This window comes from Oryzias melastigma, linkage group LG23, assembly GCF_002922805.2.
Source record: "Oryzias melastigma strain HK-1 linkage group LG23, ASM292280v2, whole genome shotgun sequence".
Classification (NCBI taxonomy): domain Eukaryota; kingdom Metazoa; phylum Chordata; class Actinopteri; order Beloniformes; family Adrianichthyidae; genus Oryzias; species Oryzias melastigma.
Genome location: NC_050534.1, coordinates 5,420,144 through 5,443,872, shown reverse-complemented (window position 1 = coordinate 5,443,872; position 23,729 = coordinate 5,420,144). Strand labels below are relative to the sequence as shown.

General features: G+C 40.0%; 2 protein-coding genes across 2 annotated transcripts in view; one reads left to right on the top strand and one right to left on the bottom strand.

Moving 5' to 3' along the window:
• The window catches only part of chst11 (carbohydrate (chondroitin 4) sulfotransferase 11), an 80,348-nt gene extending 79,132 nt beyond the window's left edge, over positions 1–1,216 (bottom strand). The window contains exon 1 of the mRNA XM_024288096.2: positions 800–1,216. Within this exon, the coding sequence (XP_024143864.2) occupies positions 800–1,151 (352 nt within the window). The 5' untranslated portion in view covers positions 1,152–1,216. The remainder of the gene's footprint in view (positions 1–799) is intronic.
• Positions 1,217–7,069: 5,853 nt separating this feature from the next.
• On the top strand, positions 7,070–13,046 carry nfyba (nuclear transcription factor Y, beta a). The gene is made up of 7 exons (XM_024291903.2): positions 7,070–7,209; positions 10,431–10,593; positions 10,667–10,797; positions 11,990–12,187; positions 12,271–12,346; positions 12,417–12,496; positions 12,568–13,046. The coding sequence occupies exons 2-7, from the start codon at positions 10,500–10,502 to the stop codon at positions 12,598–12,600; spliced, it is 612 nt and encodes a 203-aa protein (XP_024147671.1). The 5' UTR covers positions 7,070–7,209; positions 10,431–10,499; the 3' UTR covers positions 12,601–13,046.
• The last annotated feature ends 10,683 nt before the right edge of the window (positions 13,047–23,729 follow it).

The window sequence follows — 23,729 nt, the reverse complement described above, 5'->3', positions numbered from 1 at the left end:
GTTTTGTTTGCAGGTATTTCTCATTTTCAAGAGCAAACATTGTTTAGATTTAACATATTTTTGTGTTTCAAGAGCAAAATAATTTTTTGAGCACACATTGTTTCACTCTCAAAGCAACGAGTTGCGCTTGGAATAATGGCACAAATATCACTCCATACAGACCCCCCCACAGATACACACTTCACTCACTTTCGTGCGTGTCATGAGCCACAGCGCACGCTCTGGGAGCAGCAGTGTTGCCACATCCCCACATCTGCAAACCGGCGTCGTTCCTGCGTCTAACCTGTTGTTAGGAATGCGCAGAGTTCCGCTTCATTTTAGCGCAAATGAAGCCTTGGATTCACGAGGCAACAAAGCCGCTTTGCAAACGTAACATCCCTGAAGTCCAGTTCTCCCAGAGGAGGACTTCATCTGCGGGGAGAACGGATTCAAGGCGCGCTCACATCAGTGGCTGCTGCGTGACGCTTCACATTCAACCGGAATTCCAGGACACTTTTATGTAGGAATGACTGATCTCCAGATAGGGGGACGTTCGGGTCCGTTCTGGTGCCAAACCAGCCGGCGCCAAGCCACGTTTCTGAGGACAAAAGCCCGCTCCGGAAGCGCTCACGCCGCTGTCAGCTGTGCGCCACCACGCACAAAAACGCGCATCCATTCCTCGACGCAGCCCGGTCCAAAAGTCCCGAACCACCTGAGGGCTCCTTCAGGGTCGAGTCCCTCGCTGCGTTACTGTTACAGACTGCGACACACACACACGCGCACACACACTCTCTCTGCGGGGTAAACGAAGGGCTCTCACCGGGGTTAAACAGACTTTGGAAGTAAAAGATGACCAGAACAAAGGATCCCAAACAAGTGGCGAAAACCATCCGGCAAATCCTGCTCATCCTCATCAGCTCGCTCAGAGTCTGCTTCATGGCGGGACGGACGGGCCCGGGAGTCCGAGGCTCCTGTGGTACTGATGAGGACTGATCACCGGCCGAGGAGCGAAACGCATCCGAGCTGGAGCGTACCACTGCTGGCTGCAGCGGGAGGGAGGGAGGGAGGAGGGAGGGGCGGCAGCTGGAGAGATGGCGAGGAGGAGCCCCGCGAGGGGGTGAGCGCGTGCGCCTGTGGCACGGGTCTGCACCCTTTAACAGTAAAACAGCCATTTGGGCTCGCTTTCTACTGATCAAAACCCAGAAGTATTGGTAGTATTACCTTTAGCACACATGTGTCAAAGTCAAGGCCAGGGGGCCGGATCCGGCCCTCAGGGTAATTCTATCTGGCCCTCCAGATCATTTTATTTTATTGTTATTAATGGCCCGATGTTATCTTATGCTTGTTTCTAACTTGTATAATTTTGACAAAATATACTTTTATAAAGTAAAATATTTAAAGTTATTTCAAGTTTAAGTTGATTTATTCTGGAATAATATTCCTGACTTCCTGACTATTCATAATTAAGTTAAAAAGTTACATTTTTAAAGTTTTGAAAAGTTTTTTGACTATTTTGGCATTTGTTACGATTTTTTAGGCTATTTTGGAGTTTAGCTAATATTTCAGCTACATGCTAGCTGCTTCAGCTAATTTGGGCTTTTTAAAAGTTTTTAGGCTGTTTTGGAGTTTAGATAATATTTACACGCTAGCTGTTTTGGCTAATTTAGGCTTTTTTCAATGTTTTAGGTTATTTTGAAGTTATTTTTTCACCTATTCTCTGTGTTTTGGCTAACCTAAGTTTTTTTTGTATTTTTTAGGTATATTTGGCATTTAGTTAATATTTTAGTTGCCTATGATCTTCAGCGTTTTAGCTTTCAATTTCAGCATCTTCATCTGACGACGTCTACGTACCTAAATGCAGTGAGTTGCTGCCATGTGATTGGCTGATAAGGAACAAGTGACCGGTGAGGGTGTGTGTGTTATTATGACAACAAGCGCAGGATTAATGAGTGAGCATTTACCTCGAAATGTTTCTCGTGAGATCATGTTGTTGTTTTGGTGTACAGCTGTGTGCTGCCAACTGGAGTTTCAGTGGAAAACAAAAGTAAGAGCTGTACTAAATCTTTGCTCAGAAAAAGTTTCCGCAGCACTTAAAATGATTTTTTTTCTTTTTACCTTTGTGTGTGTGTTGGTAAACGTACATTAGCAGGACAATTGATCAGAAGAGACCCAACACTGGAGGGACATTTTGAATTAGGACAGGGGTAGTGTCCTGCTAATTCTGAAAAAATTCTAAGACTGTAGGAGGGTTCCTATTGGTCTAATAACCCTATAGAAAATGAATTTAAACACATATTTAAGAAGTCCCTTTAATACACATAAACACAATTATATGTGTGTGTGCCTATAAATTGAGATGGTTTGATATTTTCTATATAACTTTCACTAAATTCATAGCTTGCTTCTTTATTTGGAAGGGGGGGGGGGTGATTTCAATTTCCCATAAGTAATTTAAGAATTTAAAGGAAAATTCGACTAAACTGTAAAAAAAAGTATTTTTTTATCCTAATATGTTTGATATAATCTGAGACATTTTGGTTTTTGATTACTATCTTGTTTGTTTTTTTGCCCGTGATGATGGATTTTGTCACATTCCATTATTTTATTCTAGAAACACTTATTTTTCCTGCTTTGTGAAATATATACATAGTTGATCAACAAACTTAAATGGATTATATTTCCATAGACTACAAGGTAGTAATTTCAAATTTACAGTCAAGTAATACCAAATACTCTAAAAATAGGACTCATAGGCTCCCTGCTTAACACCATTGACTGGATTTTAAGTTATAAACCGGATAATGATAATACACGTAAAGGAAATGGTATGATCGAGTCGGGGTGGGATTATATAAATTCGCTTCCTCACACTCCCTTTCAGGCAATCTGTTAATGTCTAGTTATCCTGTGTTTGACATGTTGCTATGGATGTAAACTTCTGATGATTGATTGTATTGCACATTAATTTACTTTTTTTTCTTTTGATTGCTTGAAATAAACCATTTCTAATCTAGTCTATAAAGCGATTTGGACTCAGTGACACCCCACCCCCGCATTCCAAACAGGAAGCCAAAATCCCATAGACCTCTATGGAGAAATAAACAGCTATTACTCAGTCAGAACAACCATTCTTACTCTGATAAAGTTCAAACATCTTTATTGCAAATCCTGATTTTTTTTCCACAATATTTTTTCTTTAATGCAAGTTATAGATTCTCTCCAGCCCGCTTTCAGTGAAAGTGATGTAGACCTAGTTCACTCCTGATTGTAGTTGCCATAGAAACGTTGACTCAGACCGACTCGGACCAATCACTATTGACTGGCCCCAAATGGCGGCGTCCGTATTGCGGGAAAAATGGTGACTGAATCGGAGAATGCATTTTCATACCCGCTTTGTCCAGCTCTATTATATAGTCAATGCTAAAGGGTTGGATTGGGGTATAAATCACCAAATGGAGCCCAAGCATGACTGTGTCTGCAGCTCACTGCTCCCTCAAGAGATGACCTACAAATGTTCATATTTTGTGCCTAAGAAACAAAGTTCCAAATTGAAGTTTTATATTTTCCTCAGTAAACTATTTGATGTCAGTCAAGAAAAATGAATTCTGTAAAATGTGTTTTTGCATCGCAAAACATTGTACTTCTTTAAGCCCTCAACATTCTTATTACAATGGAGTGACTCCTCATTAGCTTTAGGCACCAGTGCCTCCCACTGGTGCTTCAACACACATCACCGAGGATCAGCTGAAACCCCTGAACAGGGTCCAGCTGGCAGAGACGGATGAACCTCCTACCTTCACAGTTTAATGGCGTCACGCTCTAAGGGTACGTGCACATGGCAAGGCACTACCTTTGATTAAGATATTTATCTTACACAACTGTCGGAGGGAACACTGGAACGCTGACACAGAAAGACTGTTTCCCCCCAAAGACCACAGCAGGCCATGAAGTTGATCCCAACTTGTGCATGGGGTACAGGCGGACGCAGCTGCACGAGTGTTCAGGACACGGACATGGTTCCAGCACACAGATGAGCTTTTCTGGAATTGAAATGCAGACTGTGGAGCTCTGCTGGCAGGAGAACGTTAGAGGGGGTCAAACACGGGCTGTAACACAGCTCTGCCCCCTCCAGAGTCGTGTACTTTCATTTGTATGAGACGCTAAAAGTCAACGGCCACCATGAATATTCAGGCGATGTTCGACACAGATGCTTATTGGTTGGTGTGGCTAAATGAGCCGGAGAACTTAGAAGTGGAGAAACAAAAAGAGCAGTTCTGTCTGATGTCCTAAAGCAACAGAAACTAGAGTTTTCTGTATCATTGTAAAAAAACAGACCAAACTGAGTATTTTCCCCACTTAGTGAGATCCCCACTGGGTTCTTCCTGTGTGGAGTTTGCTCGTTCTCCTCGTCCATTTCCTCCAAACCTTTTGCAAAAAAGTTGGGGTGGTGAAAATGTTTGAGGGCTGACCATTCACCCACACAATCTTTGAACTATTTTATTAGCGTTATATGCAAAGGAACAATTTAATGGACATTTTATTGGAATGGAATAAGGCAATATCTCTTCACGTATGTTATTTTTTTCAAAATTACTGTCAATTTTTCATCATTTTATTCTCAGTTAGCTTAACAAAGATAGCATCTTGATGTTGAACTTCTTGAAAACAGCCCTTGGCATATTAGGGAAGACAGTTGTGCTAATTTCCTCTTATCTTGGAAGCCCTCAATGAGCTAGAAAGTAGGGCTGGGTATCGATAACAATTTCCAGAAACGATTCGATTCACTAGAGGCTGAATCGATTCGATTCAGGTTTTTCTTCAACTCTTTCGATCCTTCAATTCAATTAAATTTTGAGTTTACACATTTATGCACATTTGTTTAGAAAGACATTAATATTCTACGTACTACATCACATGTGTCAAAGTCAAGGCCCGGGGGCCAGATCCGGCCCTCAAGGTAATTCTATCCGGCCCTCCAGATCATTTTATTTTATTGTTATTGGTGATCTGATGTTATCTTGTGCTAATATCTAACGTGTATAATTTTAACAAAATATATTTTTTTAGAGAGTAAAATATTGAAATGTATTTAAGGTTTAAGCTGATTTATTCTGGAATAATATTCCTGTTTATTTATTCTTCATAATTATGTTAAAAAGTTAAGGTTTTAAAGTTTTAAAAATATAGTTTTAGAGTGTTTAACAAATGTTTATCCTGTTCCTGACCTAAATTTGACCCCTTTATGATTGAGTTTGACACCTCTGTAAAATTATTCTTGAATACATTTGTATTAATCTGATACAGTTCACATATTGTGAAATGTTTTAGTAAAATCATCAGATTTTTAATATCATCCAGTGTTACATGGATTATCTAAAGAAGTTCTAACAAAAATGTTCAGATCATTAACATTGTTCTGCTTCTCCTGGAGGGTGTTTCAGTCTGGCCACTAGGTGGCGATCGCGCTATAGAAGTACACTTTATTCAAGAAGATTAAGTAAAGAATTAGCAAAGAATTATGCATTAGACCACAAATGGGTCCTTTAAAAATTATTTCCATAAAAGAGTCAATGCCTGTGAGTTTATAAAGATGTTCGTTTAGTCAGCAATGGATGTTTAGATCGACCTAGCGTTAGCATTAGCCGTCCTATGGGGAACTCCATTAAATGTTAGCATCAAGCTAGTGGATGTTAGCTTAATGGGGTAAATCGATTTATATTTTTATGTTTAAATTGATTCCAATTGATTGATTAACAGGTCCCAGGTTTACAGTTTAAAATGTAATGTAGCCAATCACACGGTTTTCAGGAAATTCTGATTTTATAAAAGGAGCCAGTGGAAATTTGAATGCAGGGCATATTTGGCCCACGGGCCGGAGTTTGGACTTGACAGGTCCTAGGGGTTTTGGGGGGAGGTGACAAAATAAAGTATTTATGAGGACTTGAATGACAGGTTTAACTGAATAGGATGGAGAGGTGGGTCTGTCAGTCCCCATTTATTTCCCACATTACGGACATTTTGAGGTTGCAGCCAGACAACGTCAACGGGCAGTGATCGGCCATTTTGAATCTGCTGTGGATCTTCTTCTTACTTTCTGATACCAGGGAGGTCATGTGACTGTTTCATTTCACGTTCAATTAAGTCACCAGCTGTTCGGAATTGTCAGGGTTTTCTTTTTTTCATTTATTCAAACTATTTTTATCTATCAATTTCTATTTTCTCCCTTTCTCTGTTTATGTTTTAAAAGATAATCAACCTTTACATTTTTTTCAGATTGGTGGTTGATAATCACGTCTATTGGTGGAACATTTTTAAAATCTTCCACAAACAATGTTTACAACAACCCCCTGGCATAAAGCAGTTCACCTCTCATTGTTTTGATGATTTATTTGTTATTTTATTTACATTTTTGAACATTTCAATCAATTTCAACCATGCCCTGCATGTCCTTTCAGCTTGGAAAGGTGATTTTTGGTTTGATTCTATAATGTTGGACTATTTTTCTACAAAAAATGGAACTCAGAGAGTTTAAAAAAAGAGAAAAATGTGAACGGTTTTAGGTCTACTGCCTTAAAACATCTGTTCGAGATCATTCTGAGCTATTTGAAAAAACATTTTGTGATAATACAGAATACATGGGACATGTGAGAACCACGTCTTTTAATTGAGGCATCTGATTGGCCAGTTGAGAATTTCAATAACTTTCACTAAAGAATAAAATTTAAATTTAAATTTAACATATATATGACTAGCAAGAATATGTTTTAACATTTTATCAGAGCAAGAATGGCCATTCTGATATAGAGAATGACTGAATAATAGCTGTTTATTTCTTAAGTCTATGGCATTTTGGGGGCATGCAAGTTTTTATTTGACAAAAAGTGATAGATTCCATTACTGTCATAACAATAGGAAATCCGAAAATTCACATTAACAATTTGATAGAAAAGACCAAAAAGGCAAAAATATTTCAGTGTCGTATTTTATGAGTGTGAACTCACTAATTACATTCGCAATAATGAACGCAGTTTGAAGAGAGCAGTCTTTGTACTCTGGGTCAGTTCACAGATTGTAATATTTCCGAGACGTCATGGAACGCAGCACGGCCCTCTGCCGGTCGAGGCCGGTAGTGCAGGCGCGGCTCCGCGCTGGGACTGGTCGTTTCGCAGCCATTTTCTGTCCAACCACACAGCCGTCTCAGGGAGGGAACCAACCAGGGCTTCATAGCAGGTTTGTGCCTGGCTCCGGCCAATGATTGCTAGCCGGTTTGTCGTTAGCTCGAATGGAAATGTCCGTCCCTGGCTGATTTTTTTATTTGTTGTCTGAATGAGTGAGGGCTGCTCGTCAGGAAGTGTCTGCGGGCGAAACTTTTAAAAGCCGCCGAACGCTAGGGCCCTGCTCCCGGCTCGGCACGACAAAGAACAGGCCGACGCACGAGCAAGTTACAGCGGGTTCACCATGAGAGCGACCGCCGGAGACACCGCGAACCCGTTAGGGTTATCTCCTCACCGTCACGTTAGCCTGAAACCACCGACTGTTCGGATGCACTAACGCCGGCAAGTCGCTCCAAGTCCCGCGGGAACAAAGCTAGCGTTAGCTAAACACGTCCCGCTGACATCTGCAGCCCGCGGGGCTCTGGGGGATATTCACGCTCCGCGGCTGCAGTCTGACACGCAGCCGAACGGCCCGCTCAGGAAAACACTCAAAGTTCACTTGTGACGTGAATAAAGACTTAAGACCCTCTAGGAGACGATATGTAGGGTCCGCGTCTGCCTTGTTGATGTTTTAACGGCGGAAATGCGGGAACCTGAACGCAGCCTGAGCTGTTCCAGACGGACAGGAGCCGGAGCCGCAGTCCACCGCTGAGAAAATACCTTTGAATGCCTTTATCATGCCCAATCACATTTTTTTTTAGCTTTTAAGTATATTATTATGGTAATTTATCTCTAAAAAGCACCCCCAAAAGCTGAATTTTGCTCCAAATCCACTGAGTGGGTCTTCACACTGTGACGTCACAAAGTATCCTAGATTTTAAAAGCAATTCAGACACTATGATCACTACTTTATTTATAGCACGTAAGATGTCACAGATTTCACAAAGTGAAAAACTTAAGAGTATTTTACAAATTTTATTTAAGTCCACTGAGTTCTTCTGATGAAAACATGGAGGGTTTATTAAAGGGTCACCAAACAGGGGAGTTGGAGTCTGACTCCACCCACAGCCGACATGTGAAAATCCAGTCAGAGGGGCGGGGTTTGGGGGCTGGACTGTTATGTTACTGGAGCTGCAGATCATGACGTGAAACTTGCATAGTTCGACCAATCACAAAATTCAACTGTAATGCCTCGATTCAACCTGTAGGGGGCAGCAGTTTTTGACTATATTTTGAAGAATTAAAACAAGTTTATTTTAATTCATCAAAAATCTTGCAATCACCAATAGGGTTGCCACGATTAGTCGAACAGTCATTTATTTATGTTTCTAAATTGTGTGGTTCACACCATAGGTCCTCCGCAGAGGGCTCGCGCTATGCAGCGGATCGTTTCGGCGTCTGGTCTATTTTATGCGAGCCGCGAGCAATCCGTGATTCCGTGTTAATTTTGGCAGGAAGTTACATTAAGATACATGAGAAAATCTGGTTTATTTTCAAAATATAACCAATTTTTCACAATAACACAGCGACTACATTATCTTTTTTTGTATCTAAACAAATTGTAGAGATGAGAAATGTTTTAACGCACAACACAAACAAAAAACAGGCACACAGACAGACACACACTTCTCTCTATGTGTCTTAAGAGACAAATTAAAGGAGTGTAGGCCCACTAACTACTAGCTTCTTCTTAGCAGAAACATTGGGTAAGGTTTTTAGGTTATTAATTTACAGTTTGATGGCATAAACAAAAAAGCTTTTGCAGAAGCGCCTGTGTATTGTCACGGAAATGTCTGGTGGGAATTCACATCGCTCTGCGTCCAGTGTGAACGTATCGTAATGACCTAGTGAGACGAAATTTTATCTTTGTGAAAAATAGCTTCTATGTTTTAGATACAAATCTAATTTAATCTTTTTTTTTTAATGCCAGAAACAAATGAAGGAAAGAAACGGCATGATTTATTAAATGTTGAATAAACTATCATCTTAATTGTCTTTATTTTTGTTGATTTAAAGCCAATGATGGTTAAGATGTGTGATTTAAAACCAGCTTACACATGACCCGATTAGTCAACTATTCGGAAAAAGTAATCGGCGATTAGTTGACTATTGAAATAATCGTTTATGGCAGCTCTAATAACCAACAGACAGCCCATTTATAGAGGTCAATAAAAAGTTGATATATGGTTTAGTAACCCTTTAAGTTGTTCAAACACAATGCATTGTGGTCTATATTTGCCAATCTAGTTTGCATCAACGAACACTGGTTTTTCACAAACACTTCTGGGAAATTTTTTGTGCACTTGATTTTGGAATTGCAGATTCAGACAGGACTACAAAATGGTGAACACACTAAATAATGTGTAATGAAGGAACATAGCCTAACTTTCTCCGCGGAGCTAGCGGTGATCGGCTATCATTTAATTAGCACAAAATGCACATGTATCTTCACAAAAGTTTGCATGCTGGTTGTCGTCCAGTGAAACCGAGGCTGGTTCTAGAATGACATCATGAAATGGGCGGAGCCTCAGAGATTGATGCGTCTTACTTCTGTGTGAACAAAGACTTTGTAAAAATAACTTGTATTAGATAAAAAAAATGTTCTTTAGCATGCCAAAGGATTTATATATATTAACTCGGCGGGTAAGACTTCCACGGCATGCGTTAAAATATTTAATAAAGTATTATCCCGCTTACACCATGGCTACTTACAAAAGAAATAAATATTCAATCCGTTTTTAGTGCTTTATTCTTGCTATTTTTGTGGTTTAGATCACATTTTCACAAATACATTTTACCTGGTAAAACATTGAGATTAATCGTGATTAATCCCAACACAAAAGTGCGATTAATTAGAATGTTTTTGTAATCGATTGACAGCAGTAATTAAGAATAAATGTTCTAAATGTAGAGTTTCCTGTGTGATTTCATATTGTGATTATTCGTGGATAATAAGTTGTCGGCAAACACTGACACCAAAAAAAAATAAAAAATTATAGCGATTAATCGCGATTAATTTTTTCCAGATTTGCGATTATTTAGCTAATTTCTTTTTAATCGCTCCCAGCTCTAATATATAGATATAGTTTACTCTGAAAGGCTTAGACTTGCAAGAAATACTAAAGCAAATGATCCACTTCATTTACTTTTTCAATAGACTCTGGTTTCAGTTACATGAATATCTTCCTTCAAATATTCTATGTATTTGTAATTGATCCTCCAGTTAAAGAAGTTGACTCCATCAGCAGCCCAGCTTCCACGCTGGAATAACGATGCTGTCATGCTGCTTGGTTTCAGGAACATTTGAAGCCGATCCGCATCCCGCAGCTTCCCGGGTTCCAGTCGGGTGCTCTGAAATAGTCACAGATGGACGGCGACAGCTCGACCACCGACACGTCTCAGCTGGGCATCACTGGGGAGTACATGGCCTCTGGGCAGTACGTCCTCCAACCCCAGGATGGTAAGTGAGGAATCTGACGTTCCTGGGAGCTTCCCGCCTACCCGACTGTTCAGCTGGAGTCTGTGTTCTGCAGAGGACGGAGAGGAGAGCATGAACGACCACGAGGAGGGGGGCGCCAAGGAGAACTACAGAGAGCAGGACATCTATCTGCCCATCGCAAACGTGGCGCGCATCATGAAGAACGCCGTTCCTCAAACTGGAAAGGTTTGTTAAAGTCAGCCTATGAGAGGACATGGTTGACCCCCAGAGTTTAGGAGTGTGAGACTAACTATGAAATCTAATTGTGGCTCAGTCAGGTCCAAAAATCTTATCTTGAGATGTGTCTTCAGGAGATTATTCAGTGCAGGCACCAGATCACGCCAGCAGGGGGAGCCAGTGATCTATCAGCATTGTGAAACAGTTCTTTAAAGGAGTTTAAGAGCTTTTTAAAGAGAAGATGTGGAACTATTGATCGTCACAATATACAGATGATGTATTAGAGACACTTAAAGCAAGCCTGAAGTACAGGGGTGTCAAACTCAATCACACAGGGGGCCAAAATCCAAAACACACCTTCGGTCGTGGGGCGAACAGGATAAATGTTTATTGAACACTCTAAAACTACATTTTAAAACTTTAAAAACATAACTTTTTAATGAAAGTATCAACTAAATATATAGCATTACCTGCAATGATGCTACTGTGAATGCTGTAAGTTGAATTTGTCAGCTGAAGATGCTAGAGCTGATAGCTGAAAATGCTGAATTTGGTAGATTAAAAACACTGAAGCTGATAGTTTAAAATGCTTAAAATGATAGCTAAAAACGCTAAAGCTGATAGCTAAAAATGCTTAAATTAATAGCTAAAAACGCTAAACCTAGTTGCTGAAATCACTGAAGCTGATAGCTTGAAACGCTGAAGCTAATAGTCAGCTAAAATATTAGCAAAATGCCTAATTAGCCTAAAAAAATAAAACTTAGCTAGCATGTAGCTGAAAAATTAGCTAAACTTCAAAATATCCTAAAAAAGACTTACAAGAAAAGCCTAAATTAACAAAAATAACCAGCGTTTAAATGTCTGCCTAACTCCAAAATAGCCTAAAAAACTTAAAAAGAAAATCCTAAATTAGACAAAACAGCTAGCATGTAGCTGAATTATTAGCTAAGCTCCGAAACAGCCTAAAAAACTTTAGTAAATGCCAAAAGGCCTTGACTTTGACACATGTGCTGTAAACTCCAGACCTTGAGGTTACGGTTTTTCAACCATCGAAGCTCCTTATTAGCTAAACACACCTGATCCAGGTAATCGGCAGCAAATGAGACTGGATTTCTGGAAAAACCAGCAGGAAGCCGGCCCTCGAGGCCTGGAGGCTGGTACCCCTACAGGCCCGCCTCACCCCCACTCCTCCACTCCACAGATCGCCAAAGACGCCAAAGAGTGCGTGCAGGAGTGCGTGAGTGAGTTCATCAGCTTCATCACGTCGGAGGCGAGCGAGCGCTGCCACCAGGAGAAGAGGAAGACCATCAACGGCGAGGACATCCTGTTCGCCATGTCCACGCTGGGCTTCGACATGTACGTGGACCCGCTGAAGCTCTACCTGCAGAAGTTCCGAGAGGTGGGCTCTGCCTTCTGATGTCACGATTCTGCTCGTCTGTTCAGCTTCTGTGCCAACGTCTTCCATTGTTGTGTTCTCTGCAGGCGATGAAGGGAGAGAAGGGCATTGCAGGCGTGCCGGTCGGGGAGGGGCTGACCGAGGAGCTGACAGATGATTTCAGTGAGCAGAATCCAGCCGTGAAGCTCTCTTCACTTTTTTTCTTTTTCTTGACGCATGAATTTGTGTGCAGCAAACCCGCTTCCAGCAGGGATCATCACGGCAGACGGGCAGCAGCAGAACGTCATGGTGTACACCACCTCATACCAGCAGGTAAGCCCCGCCCCCTTCTGTCCACTCTCCTCGACGGCGCTGAGCTCCAATCCCAGCATGCTTCATTCCAGATTCCCACCGTGCAGCAGATCCAGTTTTCATGACCAGACCAGTGCGTGCACTCGCCCGGGGCACGTGCTTACCCGATGACCTGTGACCCCGATGGGGGGTGAAGGTCGTCTGTCGGAGGGGGGGAGTCTGAGAACCCAGAGGAATCACTACCTGTTTAGTAGAAAGTGTAGTTTCTAGATGTGAGGTACCAAACGTTCTGGAGGCGTTCCAGAGCAGCTGGGAAATTCAAGGCTTTATTTTAAAGGCATGATTTAGTGGTGGAGTTCTGTTTGTGCGAACTTGTTCCCGTGTTTTGCTTTTCTGTGTTTACTTTAGTGTTTTTGAAGGCGGGGGGAAGGGGGGCGGTGACGCCCTCAAAGCTTCGTTTGAAATCAAGACGTTTCCGTCTGAGTAGATCATGCAGCTCTTTTGTAAGTTCAAACTGTTTACCATGTGCTTCAATGTGATGAACATCCTTTCAATAAAAAGTCCAACCTGACAGGTTTCAATGTTCCACCTTTTTCTGGACGAGTCAAATCTGACTAATGAGGACATCAACGAACCACAACAATGTCCTTTAGGAAAAGTTCGCTTGTCTAGAATTATCTTAAACACAAATATCGAAAAGCTTTTATTTTGATGCTTCCTTTTTGCTTCTTTTTCTTATGTACTCTTCTTCACTCTTCCTTTCTTTTTCTTTACTGTTCTTTGCGATTCCTTAGTCTTCTTTCTTTTTTCTTTACTTTTCTTCGCTCTTTTTTTCTTCTTTACTCTTCTTTTTCTTTACTTTTCTTCTTTACTCTTCTTCCCTCTCAACTATTTTTTACTCTTCTTAACTCTTTTCTTTATTCTCCTTTTCACTCTTTACTCTTCCTAACTTCTTTACTCTTCTCTCTTCTTAACTCTTCTTCGTTCTTTTTTAATCTTTTCTTCTCAACTCTTCTTTATTTTCCTTTTTCATTCTTTATTCTTCTTCACACTTTACTCTTTCTTCGCTCATCTTCACTCTTCTTAACTTTCCTTTTTCACTTTACTTTTCTGAACTCTTCATCTTTTCTTGTTTAATCTTCACTTTTTTTTTACTTTCTTACTCTTTTTCACTCTTCTTTTTCTTCTTCGGTTCTCTTTTCTTCTTCACTCTCCATTTTCACTCTTTGCTCTTCCTCTTAACTCTTCCTAAATTCTTTACTCTTCTTCACTCTTCTTTTTCTTCACTCTTCTTTACTCGTCTTTACTCTTCTTCGTTCTTCTTTAATCTTCTTTTCTTCTTTATTTTCCTTTTTTCATTCTTTACTCTTCTTCACACTTTGCTTTTTCTTAACTCTTCTTTACTCTTCTTCACTCTTCTTAACTCTTCTTTACTTTCCTTTTTCAATTCACTTTTCTTTTCTCTTCTGAACTCTTCATCTTTTCTTGTTTAATCTTCACTTTTTTACTTTCTTACTCTTTTTCACTCTTCTTTTTCTTCTTCAGTTCTCTTTTCTTCTTTACTCTCCCTTTTTCACTCTTTGCTCTTCCTCTTAACTCTTCCTTACTTTTCCTAACTTCTTTACTCTTCACTCTTTTTTCTTCTTAACTCGTCCTTACTCTTCTTCGTTCTTCTTTAATCTTCTTTTCTTCTCTATTTTCCTTTTTCATTCTTTACTCTTCTTCTTACTTTCCTCTTTCTTCGTTCTTCTTTACTCTCCTTTTTCACTCTTCACTTTTCTTTACTCTTCTTCTCTCTTCATCTTTTCTTGTTTTATCTTCACTTTTTTAACTTTCTCACTCTCCTTCACTACTTACTCTTCTTTTCTTCTTGCTGTACATTGGTGAGTGGAATGCTCTTGAAACAGGTCAACGTTTTACAGGAAAAAGTCATCTTCAACTGTTATAATAATAGATTTTATCTTATTACTTTCATTATGTCTAAACTCTCAAGAAGACAATTTCGTGCTAAAAGCCCGGTTTTAAAAACTAACATTAGGTAATGACTCACAGCCACAGTTGTAAATATCCTCTAAGGTCCTAGGTAGTCTAACCTTTCCCTCCTCCTATCCAGAGTTCATCTGGCTCTCTCTGTCACATCACACTGATTGTTTTCAGCGATTCTTAGGAGAATCAAACTTCCTCACATGTAAAGCAGAATGTCATGCTTCCTGAGGGCGTCTCCCATTCGGCGTTCCTCCGCTGGAAGTGCTCTTCGTCAGAACTACGCCCACCGGGCTCATTTCCTCGTATAGAAACTCGGAGATCGCCCCGGAGACTTTTCCTCGGGAAGCTTCTGTTGGCGGTTTCCTGAGCCGCTCCCACTCTGTGAATAAACCCGGTGCTGTCTGCCTGCTGACTCTCACATCCCTCAGCTCTCACACACAGACACACTTACAGCAGCATATTGATCCCCACGCACACACCAGCCAGGCTACTCCCTTCCCTTTTCCTCCTTTTCTACAGGTCACCGTGTGTCTGCTGGGCGGCAGCCTCTGTTATACCTAAGCCTCTTTGAAAGCACAGAGTCGAAAATGCCAAGAAGTGGAGAAACGTTCCACAAGAAGACTCAGCTCTCCAGAGTGAGTCCCTAAAACCCAACAGCTGGACTTTTCTCTCACTGCCTTTTGACCTTGACTCGGTTCCACTTCCTTATCCGAGTCATTTATTCACCAGGTTTGGCCAAAACTCCCATTTTCTTTACAGCACCACAACATGAGACGGGCCACACCTGGTTCTGGCCCGGTTTCACCTCACATGATGACATCCTCCATGAGGTCATTCTGTGTTGATCGGCCGGACACACCTGCAGCAGGTGGGAAAAAGGTCTTGAGGAGGAGCTTCTTCAGGGATGGTACCCCTTCAGGAGCTGAACTCCGCCCAGATGCATCATGGGAAGGAAGTTCACCAAAAAGCACAAGTACAGTAAAAGTACTAGTTTACTACTTTACGAAATCACCTTTCATGATAACAGATTACTAATCCAGATCCTCCCACAGAGCTGTGCGTGGTCATACGGATCACGTGTTGTTAATCGGATCCAGTCAGAACTTCCTGTATTTCATGTGTAAACTACAGAATTGTGGACATTTTTCACTACTTCAACATAAGACGTCCAAGTTTTTCTGAGGCGGAAGTCCTCACTAACTCTAGTGCTGATTTAAAACCGAGCCCGGCTCTGCTGCAGTTTGTGGGGGCGGAGCTATAGAAAGGGGGCGTGAACAAACAGAGCAGTTAAATGACTGAACTTCACATTTTATAACTCGAAACCCCAAAATAATATCCCAGCCAACCGTTGAGCAGCTGACGAGCAAAAGGAAGAAGTTACAAAAACAAAAACTACGGCCCCTGGGCCAAATCCGGCCCTTATCTGGCCCGCCAAGCTGGAATAAATTGTATTAATAATCCAAATAAATAATTTGACGTTTGTTTAATGTTACACAAATTCTGTTTATGAGACAACTAGTGACCCACTCTTTTCAAAATTATTAAATATTTATGAAATCAATATTCATTAGATACTTACATTTTCTGTAATGAACAATTTAAAAAAAAAAAAATAAAAAAAAAATCAACTTCACTCAAATGGTACCAGACATTTCGCCTTCCTCCTATCCAGAAGTCACAAGGTTTCCTTCTGTTACCGTGGCAACAAATTATTAAATGAGCTCAATAGCAAGATTAAAAAAAGTAAGAAATATTTTCCAATTTCATTTTCTTAAAACCAATTTGATTTTGAATCATTATGTTACAGTTAACTGGCTTGTTCTCTCTTTGTATACTAACTATATTTTATTTCAATTTTTTAAGAGGTAGGAAACCATCTTGAATAAAGCCAGTTGGGTTTCTGTGATAAGATTTTATTTTTTGTATTATTTTTATGTGTGTACATAAATCACTTGAACGCAGTATTTCTCTAAGTTTAGTTTTTTTTCCTGAAAAATAGGCTTTAAATAAAAACTCTAAAATGTTCTGTTTTAAAATATATACATTTTCAATCAAAATTTAAACGTGTTAGTCCAGATTCCATGTTATTTCTGTCTCTTATCTTCTGTCTCTACTCATCTGGTTCTGGTCCAGTCAAATCTTAGAACCCTTTGAGGCCCTCGAGTCAAACATTTTGCCCACCGCGGCTCTAAGATCCCCCACAGAATTTGAACTGTCGATGGAGGCCGGACAAGCATTAACTCCGCCTACTTTCAGCAATCCTGAGAAAACGGGCAGAACCAAGTCCTCCATCCAAACCTTCAACAAAACACAGCAGAAAAACAGATGTTCAAAGATTCAAATCTACTTCTGCTGTTTGTGTCTACATCTTCAAACTTTAAATTTCAATTTGGTATTTTTATAATTTTTAGCTGTAACAAGTAGCCTCAGCCTCCAGTATGTGGTGCATCTCCAACAAAACATGTAAAGAAAAAGAAACGTTTTCAATGGACATAAAGCTGAAAAGCTGAAAGATTTTTTTATCATGAAGAAGACCAACAAAGCCCACACTCGGGCTGACGGTTTGCGGTGTCAGTCAGGGATGCTTCCTTCAGCGACACCTCCAGATAAGTTCTATCTCATGCAGATAGAGGTATCAGTTAGCCGACCCCTGCGGTGGTCCGGTTCTCCAAGGCTCCTCTACCTGATAGTCTCCACTCTAAGCTCGTGTCTGGAACACGTCCCTTCAGGACACGCACTCCTTATTAAGTCTCCCCTCCCTTTAACCTCTGACCTCCCGAGCTCCTCTTCATGGGGGACAGCAGCTGGACAGGGATGTGTGAAGGAACAGGGGGTGTTAACACCAAGATTGCTACAGTCCAAGCAGGGAAAAGGCATGTGCACGTGCAGACCAGAACCCCCTGACATTGACCTCTTTCCGAAACCTTTTGGATTTTTTCCTGCATGCCGAAGACGGCGCAGCTCCACTTGGTACCAGGCTGCAGATAACAAGGTGTGGAGTGCTCTGCATCCCATCATCGCTCTTGTGTCAGGCCTCCCCCCTGAGCAGACGCAAACAGGAGAATAATTCACCCATGAAGGCAGTTCACATGTCGGCAATCAGGGGTTTGAATTTCTCACACGGTGCGAAAACGCTTCAACAGGATACAAGTCAGGAAACCGGTTGGCTGCATGGAGTCAATTGCTGAAGCGGACATTTGACCACGATCCATCTATTCATCCTCTATGTCCACCCTGTCCTGATCCAGAGCACACACAGGTTCATGAAGATCAGGAAGTCAAACTCAATCGCACGAGGGCCAAAATCCAAAACACATCTTACAGGATAAACATTGACTGAACACAATAAAACTATATTTCTGAAACTTCAAAACTGTAACTTTTTAACATAATTATGAACTAGATATATAGCATTACCTGTAATAATACTAGTGTGAATGCTGTAAGATGAATTTGGCTGCTGAAAATGCTAGTACCGATAGCTGAAGATGCTGAAATTGATAGCTGAAAACACTGATGCTGATAGCTAAAAAGAATGAAGCTGATAGCTTAAATTGCTAAACCTGATAGCCAACTAAAATATTAGCTAAATGCCAAATTAGCCAGAAAAACTAAATAAAATAAAAATAACTTGGGTTAGCCAAAACAGCTATCATGTAGCTGAAAAAAACCTAAGCTTCTTAACAGCCTTAAAAACGGGAAAAAAGCCAACATTAACAAAAACAGCTAGCATGTAGCTGAAATATTAGCTAAACTCCAAAATAGCCTTAAAAAATGAAAAAAAGTACTGATTGTTAAAGACGCTGAAGATGATAGCCAGGTGAAATATTAGCTAAATGCCAAATTAGCCTAAAAAGCGAAAAAACAAAACTAGGTTAGCAAAAACAGCTAACATGTAGGTGAAAAAAGTAGCTAAGCTTCAAAATAGCCTAAAAAACTGAATAAAAGCTAAAATTAGCCAAAACAGCTAGCGTGGAAATATTAGCATAACTTCAAAAGCAGCCTAAAAAACTTTAAAAAAGCCTAAATTTGCCAACATAGCTAGCATATATAAATAGCTAAACTTAGAAATAGCATAAAAAACAGCTAGCATGTAGCTGAAATATTAGCTAAACTCCAAAGTAGCTTAAACACATCTTAGTAAATGCCAAAATAGTCCAAAAAACTAGCAGATCCAAGATCACAATCCAAGTACAAAGCAGCTGATAAGAAAACTCTGATGACCCAGCATTTTAGCAGCATTTAAACGCATCTCTTACAGACAAAGAAGTGTCTCACATCAGATTTGTGTGTAAATGTGATTTTGTGTGTGTGTATCAGGTGATTTGTGAAGATTTGTGTGTGTAGTCAGTGTTAATTGGCTGTAATTTTAAGTTGTGCATGTGTAAGTTTTTTTTTTTTTTGATTTAGTGATTTTTCTACAATTGAAAGTGAATCCAGAAGTGTATGTGGAAGAGTCGTCTGGCAGGTGTCCTTGATGATCCATCTCCACACGTTTGGACAGATTCAGACAGAACTGAGCTTTACGCTTCAAAACACAAGAATAAATCTTTTTCAGAATGATTGCAGAAGCTCCATAAGTGACTGGGGAGGACCAGTACCGTATCCTGGTGGTACGGCATCTCCTTGGAATTTCAGAAGTCGGGAGAAGCAAAGAGGAAATCTTCCGAAGAGGCGGGGGGTGAGGGATGCTCCGTGAAGACGGGTGTGTGTGGAGGAATGCACCCTCACATTCCTGTCGTGCCCACCTCATTGTGGCGGGTTAATAAAGTGGGAGCAGTCCGGAGAGAGGAAAGGCTCTCTGGAGCGACGGACAGCGCAGAGCTGAGCTCACGGCTGAGGAATGTCCAGCGGCGGACATGCTGCCAGCACTGCTGCCGGCCCCCAGTCGGCCCCCCAGTCGGCCCTCCAGCCACAACATCTAAGTTAGCTTTGCGATTTTCACTAAAACGCATTTTTGAGTTTTGTTTAATTCTCCTACTATAAAAACTAAAGATATATCTTGTTTGAATTCCTGTTAAAAGGACTCCCTCCACTAACATCTGTTAAAGAATGGGTCACTCTGGAACTCCTGCAGCTCCTGATGGGATGTTCCAGCGCCAGGAAATTTCCTCTCTGCTGTTTGTTCCACAGTCATCTGTGAGTGCTTACATAACAAAGGGATGTGATGAGATTAGGGCTGCAGCGATTAGTCGACGACTGTTAAAATAGTCGACCCCTGATTTAATAGTCTATTAGTCGTTACTTTATATTATATGGAGTTAGAGTGTAGTGAAGTTACACAAAGTATTCTCCTGTTCCTTTTCATTTGTTTTTTGAATGTAAAAATTCAATTAAACTTTCAGTAATTTCAGTTATCTTGGTATCAAAATGTTCCGCTTGGAATTGATTGTTTGTATTAATAAACTTTATAGTTTTTAAAATACTGAGTAAAATATCCCCCATAGGAGATAAATGGAAAAGTCTTCAAATGTCAGGATTTTAAGTAGATTAGCATCAAACTTTTAAATATATTCATGGGTTATGTTTTAATATTTTATATTAATTTTCAAAACATTTGGAGTTTAGCTAATATTTTAGCAACATGTTTAAGTTTTTGGCTAATATATTATCTACTGAGGTTTTTTAGGCAAATATAGTGTTTTTGCAACATGCTAACGTTTTTTGCTAATTTAGTTACTGAGGAATTTTAGGCTAATTTGGAGTTTAGCTAATATTTAAGCAACACACTAAATATTTTTACAAAATTGAAATGTATTAGGGATTTTTAAGCAATTTCACTACAACATTTTAAGAAATTTCGGTCAACTTCAGCACTCTGTCATAGTTCTTTAAAAACATTTCCAGTCTTTTAGCACATTTAACATTTTCCAAATAGCTTTTGCATTTTCAGTAAATCCCTGCAGCTATTAAAATCAATTGTGTCACTTTTTTCAGCAAAAGTATCACACTAGCTTTATTGCAGGTAATGCAACTTTTCTAGTTTAGTCTTGTTTTAATACTAGAAACTAATGACGGACAGAAGCTGCACAATTCATTAAAAGTTTAATAAACTATCATCGTCATTGTCTTTATTTTTAGTCAGTTTACATCTAATGATAGTTAAGACGTGTGCTTTACATCCACTTTGCACATGACCCGATTAGTCAACTAATTAGAAAAATAATCGGTGATTAGTGACCACATCTGGAACCGGGTCAGGCCCGATACTACATCTGGTTTTGTGTTGGGTTAGGGTACCAGGTTTGGATACTGGTGTGCTACGTGTCCTGGTACTGGACCGGTTCTGGTTCGTGGTCCGTTGGTTTGGGACCCGTGATTTAATGGAAACAGCCAGTAAGTCGGGGACACCCAGAGCATCAAAAAGGGACATGGAGGGGTGCTTAACCAAACGTCAATATGTGACGACTTGGGGTGAGAACGTGTCGACTCAGAGCCTTGATGCCCCGGCTGCGTGTGGGAGGCAACCCTTTTTTTGAACTTCATTCATGGAAAACAACTTAAACCTTAAATAACTTTCAATATTTTTCGCTCTACAAAAATATATTTTGTCCAAATTATACAAGTTAAAATTAAACGTAAGATAACATCGGACATTAATAACAATAAAATGAAATGATCTGGAGGGCCGGATAGAATTACCCGAAGGACCTTGACTTTGACACATGGGTGTTAGATAAAAGTTAAAATCAGAATTGGTCAGGAAATTATAAAAAAAAAAAAAAAAAAAACCTCGTAATTTCAAAAAAATATAAATTAAACGTTTTTACTCCCTTAGAAATTTTGAATCTACAAAACCATTTTGTTCCCATTAAACATTTTAAACTTTTATCTTTATGTAAGCTGCATTATTTCATGCAAATGCGTTCAGTCAGTGTGCATTAACCATGTATTTTCATCTATAAAGTGTCAGTCAAGTTGTTGAAGGTCATTCAAACAGATAATCTAACAGAAAAGAGGGTTTAGCATGCTTTTATTTTGAAGAAGCTTCATTACTTTTTCAAAAAACACACCTTTACTTTAATTTTTTGTATATGTTCTATTCATCTTTTAATGCCACATAAATGAAGCTTATTTAGCGGGACTAACATCAAAGTGGATGAAGGAAACCCTCCCTGCTCCTGGATCACAGGCGAGCAGTGACAGCAGAAGTGAAGGGCTTTTCAGGAAGCTGTGTGACACATCCTTCCCTTGGCCTTTCCATCTGTCATCTTCTCACCGGGCTGCTAACAAACACATAGATGCTGTCTTTGCGGGCTGAAAACTGCTGTCTGGCTCTGATTTTGTTGCTGCTCTAAACCCATTGCTGCTCATAAAGCTGCACGAGTGAAAGATCGGCGTCATCTGACTCCACGCGTCAGAGGACCAATGATGATGGTCGGATTATGCCAGCTGATAAAGGAGTAGAAAAAGTACAAATAATTGATTTGATTTAACATTAAAAAATACCCTTTTTAAAATCACAATGTCAACAGAATTTTCCTAGATTACACAAATCATGACTACTCCAGTTAATAAAACCTCCTTTTGCCTCAATAACACCTTGAAGTCAAAAATGATGAGAAAAAAACACTTCATCCAAAATGGTGGCTTTTCTGTAGGTTTTATCTCCATAGCAACCATATTATGTTTTGGTCGCCTGGGGATACCGAACAGATGGATGTAAGTTTTAGAAGATTCGGCAAAAGTAAACTTTTGGATTTTCTTAGCAACGGACGTTATTTGCTAACCACGCCCACATTCCTGAAAGAGTATCTTACATTGTTTTGTTCAGTTTGAGCCAGGAGAATCATGTTTTGGATTTTTATGAGGGATGGTCAAAAATGTGCGTAATAGCTCGGAACGCAACAGTTGTGAACTCGGCACATGCACGCCGTTTAAAATGTACAACTTCTAATTCCAACATTTTTCCCCAGTAGCTCCCCAATGGAGATTGAGACGTTAGGATCCAGGGCCAACTTCATTTGTGGCTGGTACTAAAGGTGTTTTGTATTTTTCCCAAAAATTCAAGATGGCGGCCTCCTCTTGAGGTCAAAGGTCAACGGAACTTCTTTCGGGGTTGTAGAGTTAAGCTGGTGGCATGTCTGTGATATTTAATGAAGATTGCTTTAAAAAACATTTTCTTTTCTCAAAAATTGATATAAGAATGATATAAGTTAATGTATTCTTCTATATCTTTTATCATTCTTCTTTAGTTCTTAAAGAATAGCCAAACCCTAAATCAACTTTTTTTGCTGTTGACCTCTATAAATGAGGCTTTAAAAGTGCTGTCTGTTGGTCATTAAATTAAAATACATTAGTTTAATTCTTGAAAATGTAGTCAAAAACCGTCTGTGTGCTGCCCCCTACAGGTTGAATTGAGGTATTACAGTTGAATTTTCTGATTGGTTAAACCATGTAAGTTTCAGAAGTTTCACGTCATGATCTGCAGCTCCAGTAATGATAACAGTCCTGTCCGTAAGCCCCGCCCCTTTGACTGGATTTTCAAATTTCAGCTGTGGACGGAGTCAGCCTCCAACTTCCCTGTTTGGTTACCCTTTAACATGGTAACATTTTTGTGGATTATTTTTCTTTTTACAAGCGTTTAATAAAGACAGTAAAAAAAAAAAAAAAAAACAGTAAAAAGTGAGAATGGGATTCATTCAACACCCAAAGCAGAAGCACGAAAGTACATAAGTACTCTGTAATCCTGAGATCACTCAGTGTGATCAGACAGATCTGCATCTCAAGCGTGACTTCTGACTTCACCATCGTGTCTTTGAAGAGAGGTCTCTCTAGATTTTTATTAATCTCTGCTAACTGTTCCAGTGGTGGGAAACGCCCGGCAGACCTCCACACCCCTGATCGTATCTGCTGTGGTTTCCCTGAACTTCTCTGGAAAGCATTCAAAACCGTATTCTTCTGCTTATTTTAGGGGAGAAAAAACGTCACTTTAAAGTAAAAAAATGCAAATGAGGAGATGATCCTCCAACTGGTCACAGCCCCCCGTGGCCTTTTGTGTCTCGGCTCACTGAAAAGCCTTACTTAAATGGGAACTAGAGGATCCCTAAAATGATAATGAATCAAACTTTGTTGGATTTTCTTTTTTTTTTTTTGCTTTTGCAAAGTGTTCTGTATTGTTCTATCTTCTCATTGGCTGTGAATATAGTCACACACTGGCTGTCCCTGTGGTTCAGTGGACACCGGAGTGTCTGTGAAGTCCTCCTTTCCATTGAAATAACATGTCTATGACAAATACTCAACACAACCTCTGAAAAGGATCCACAGA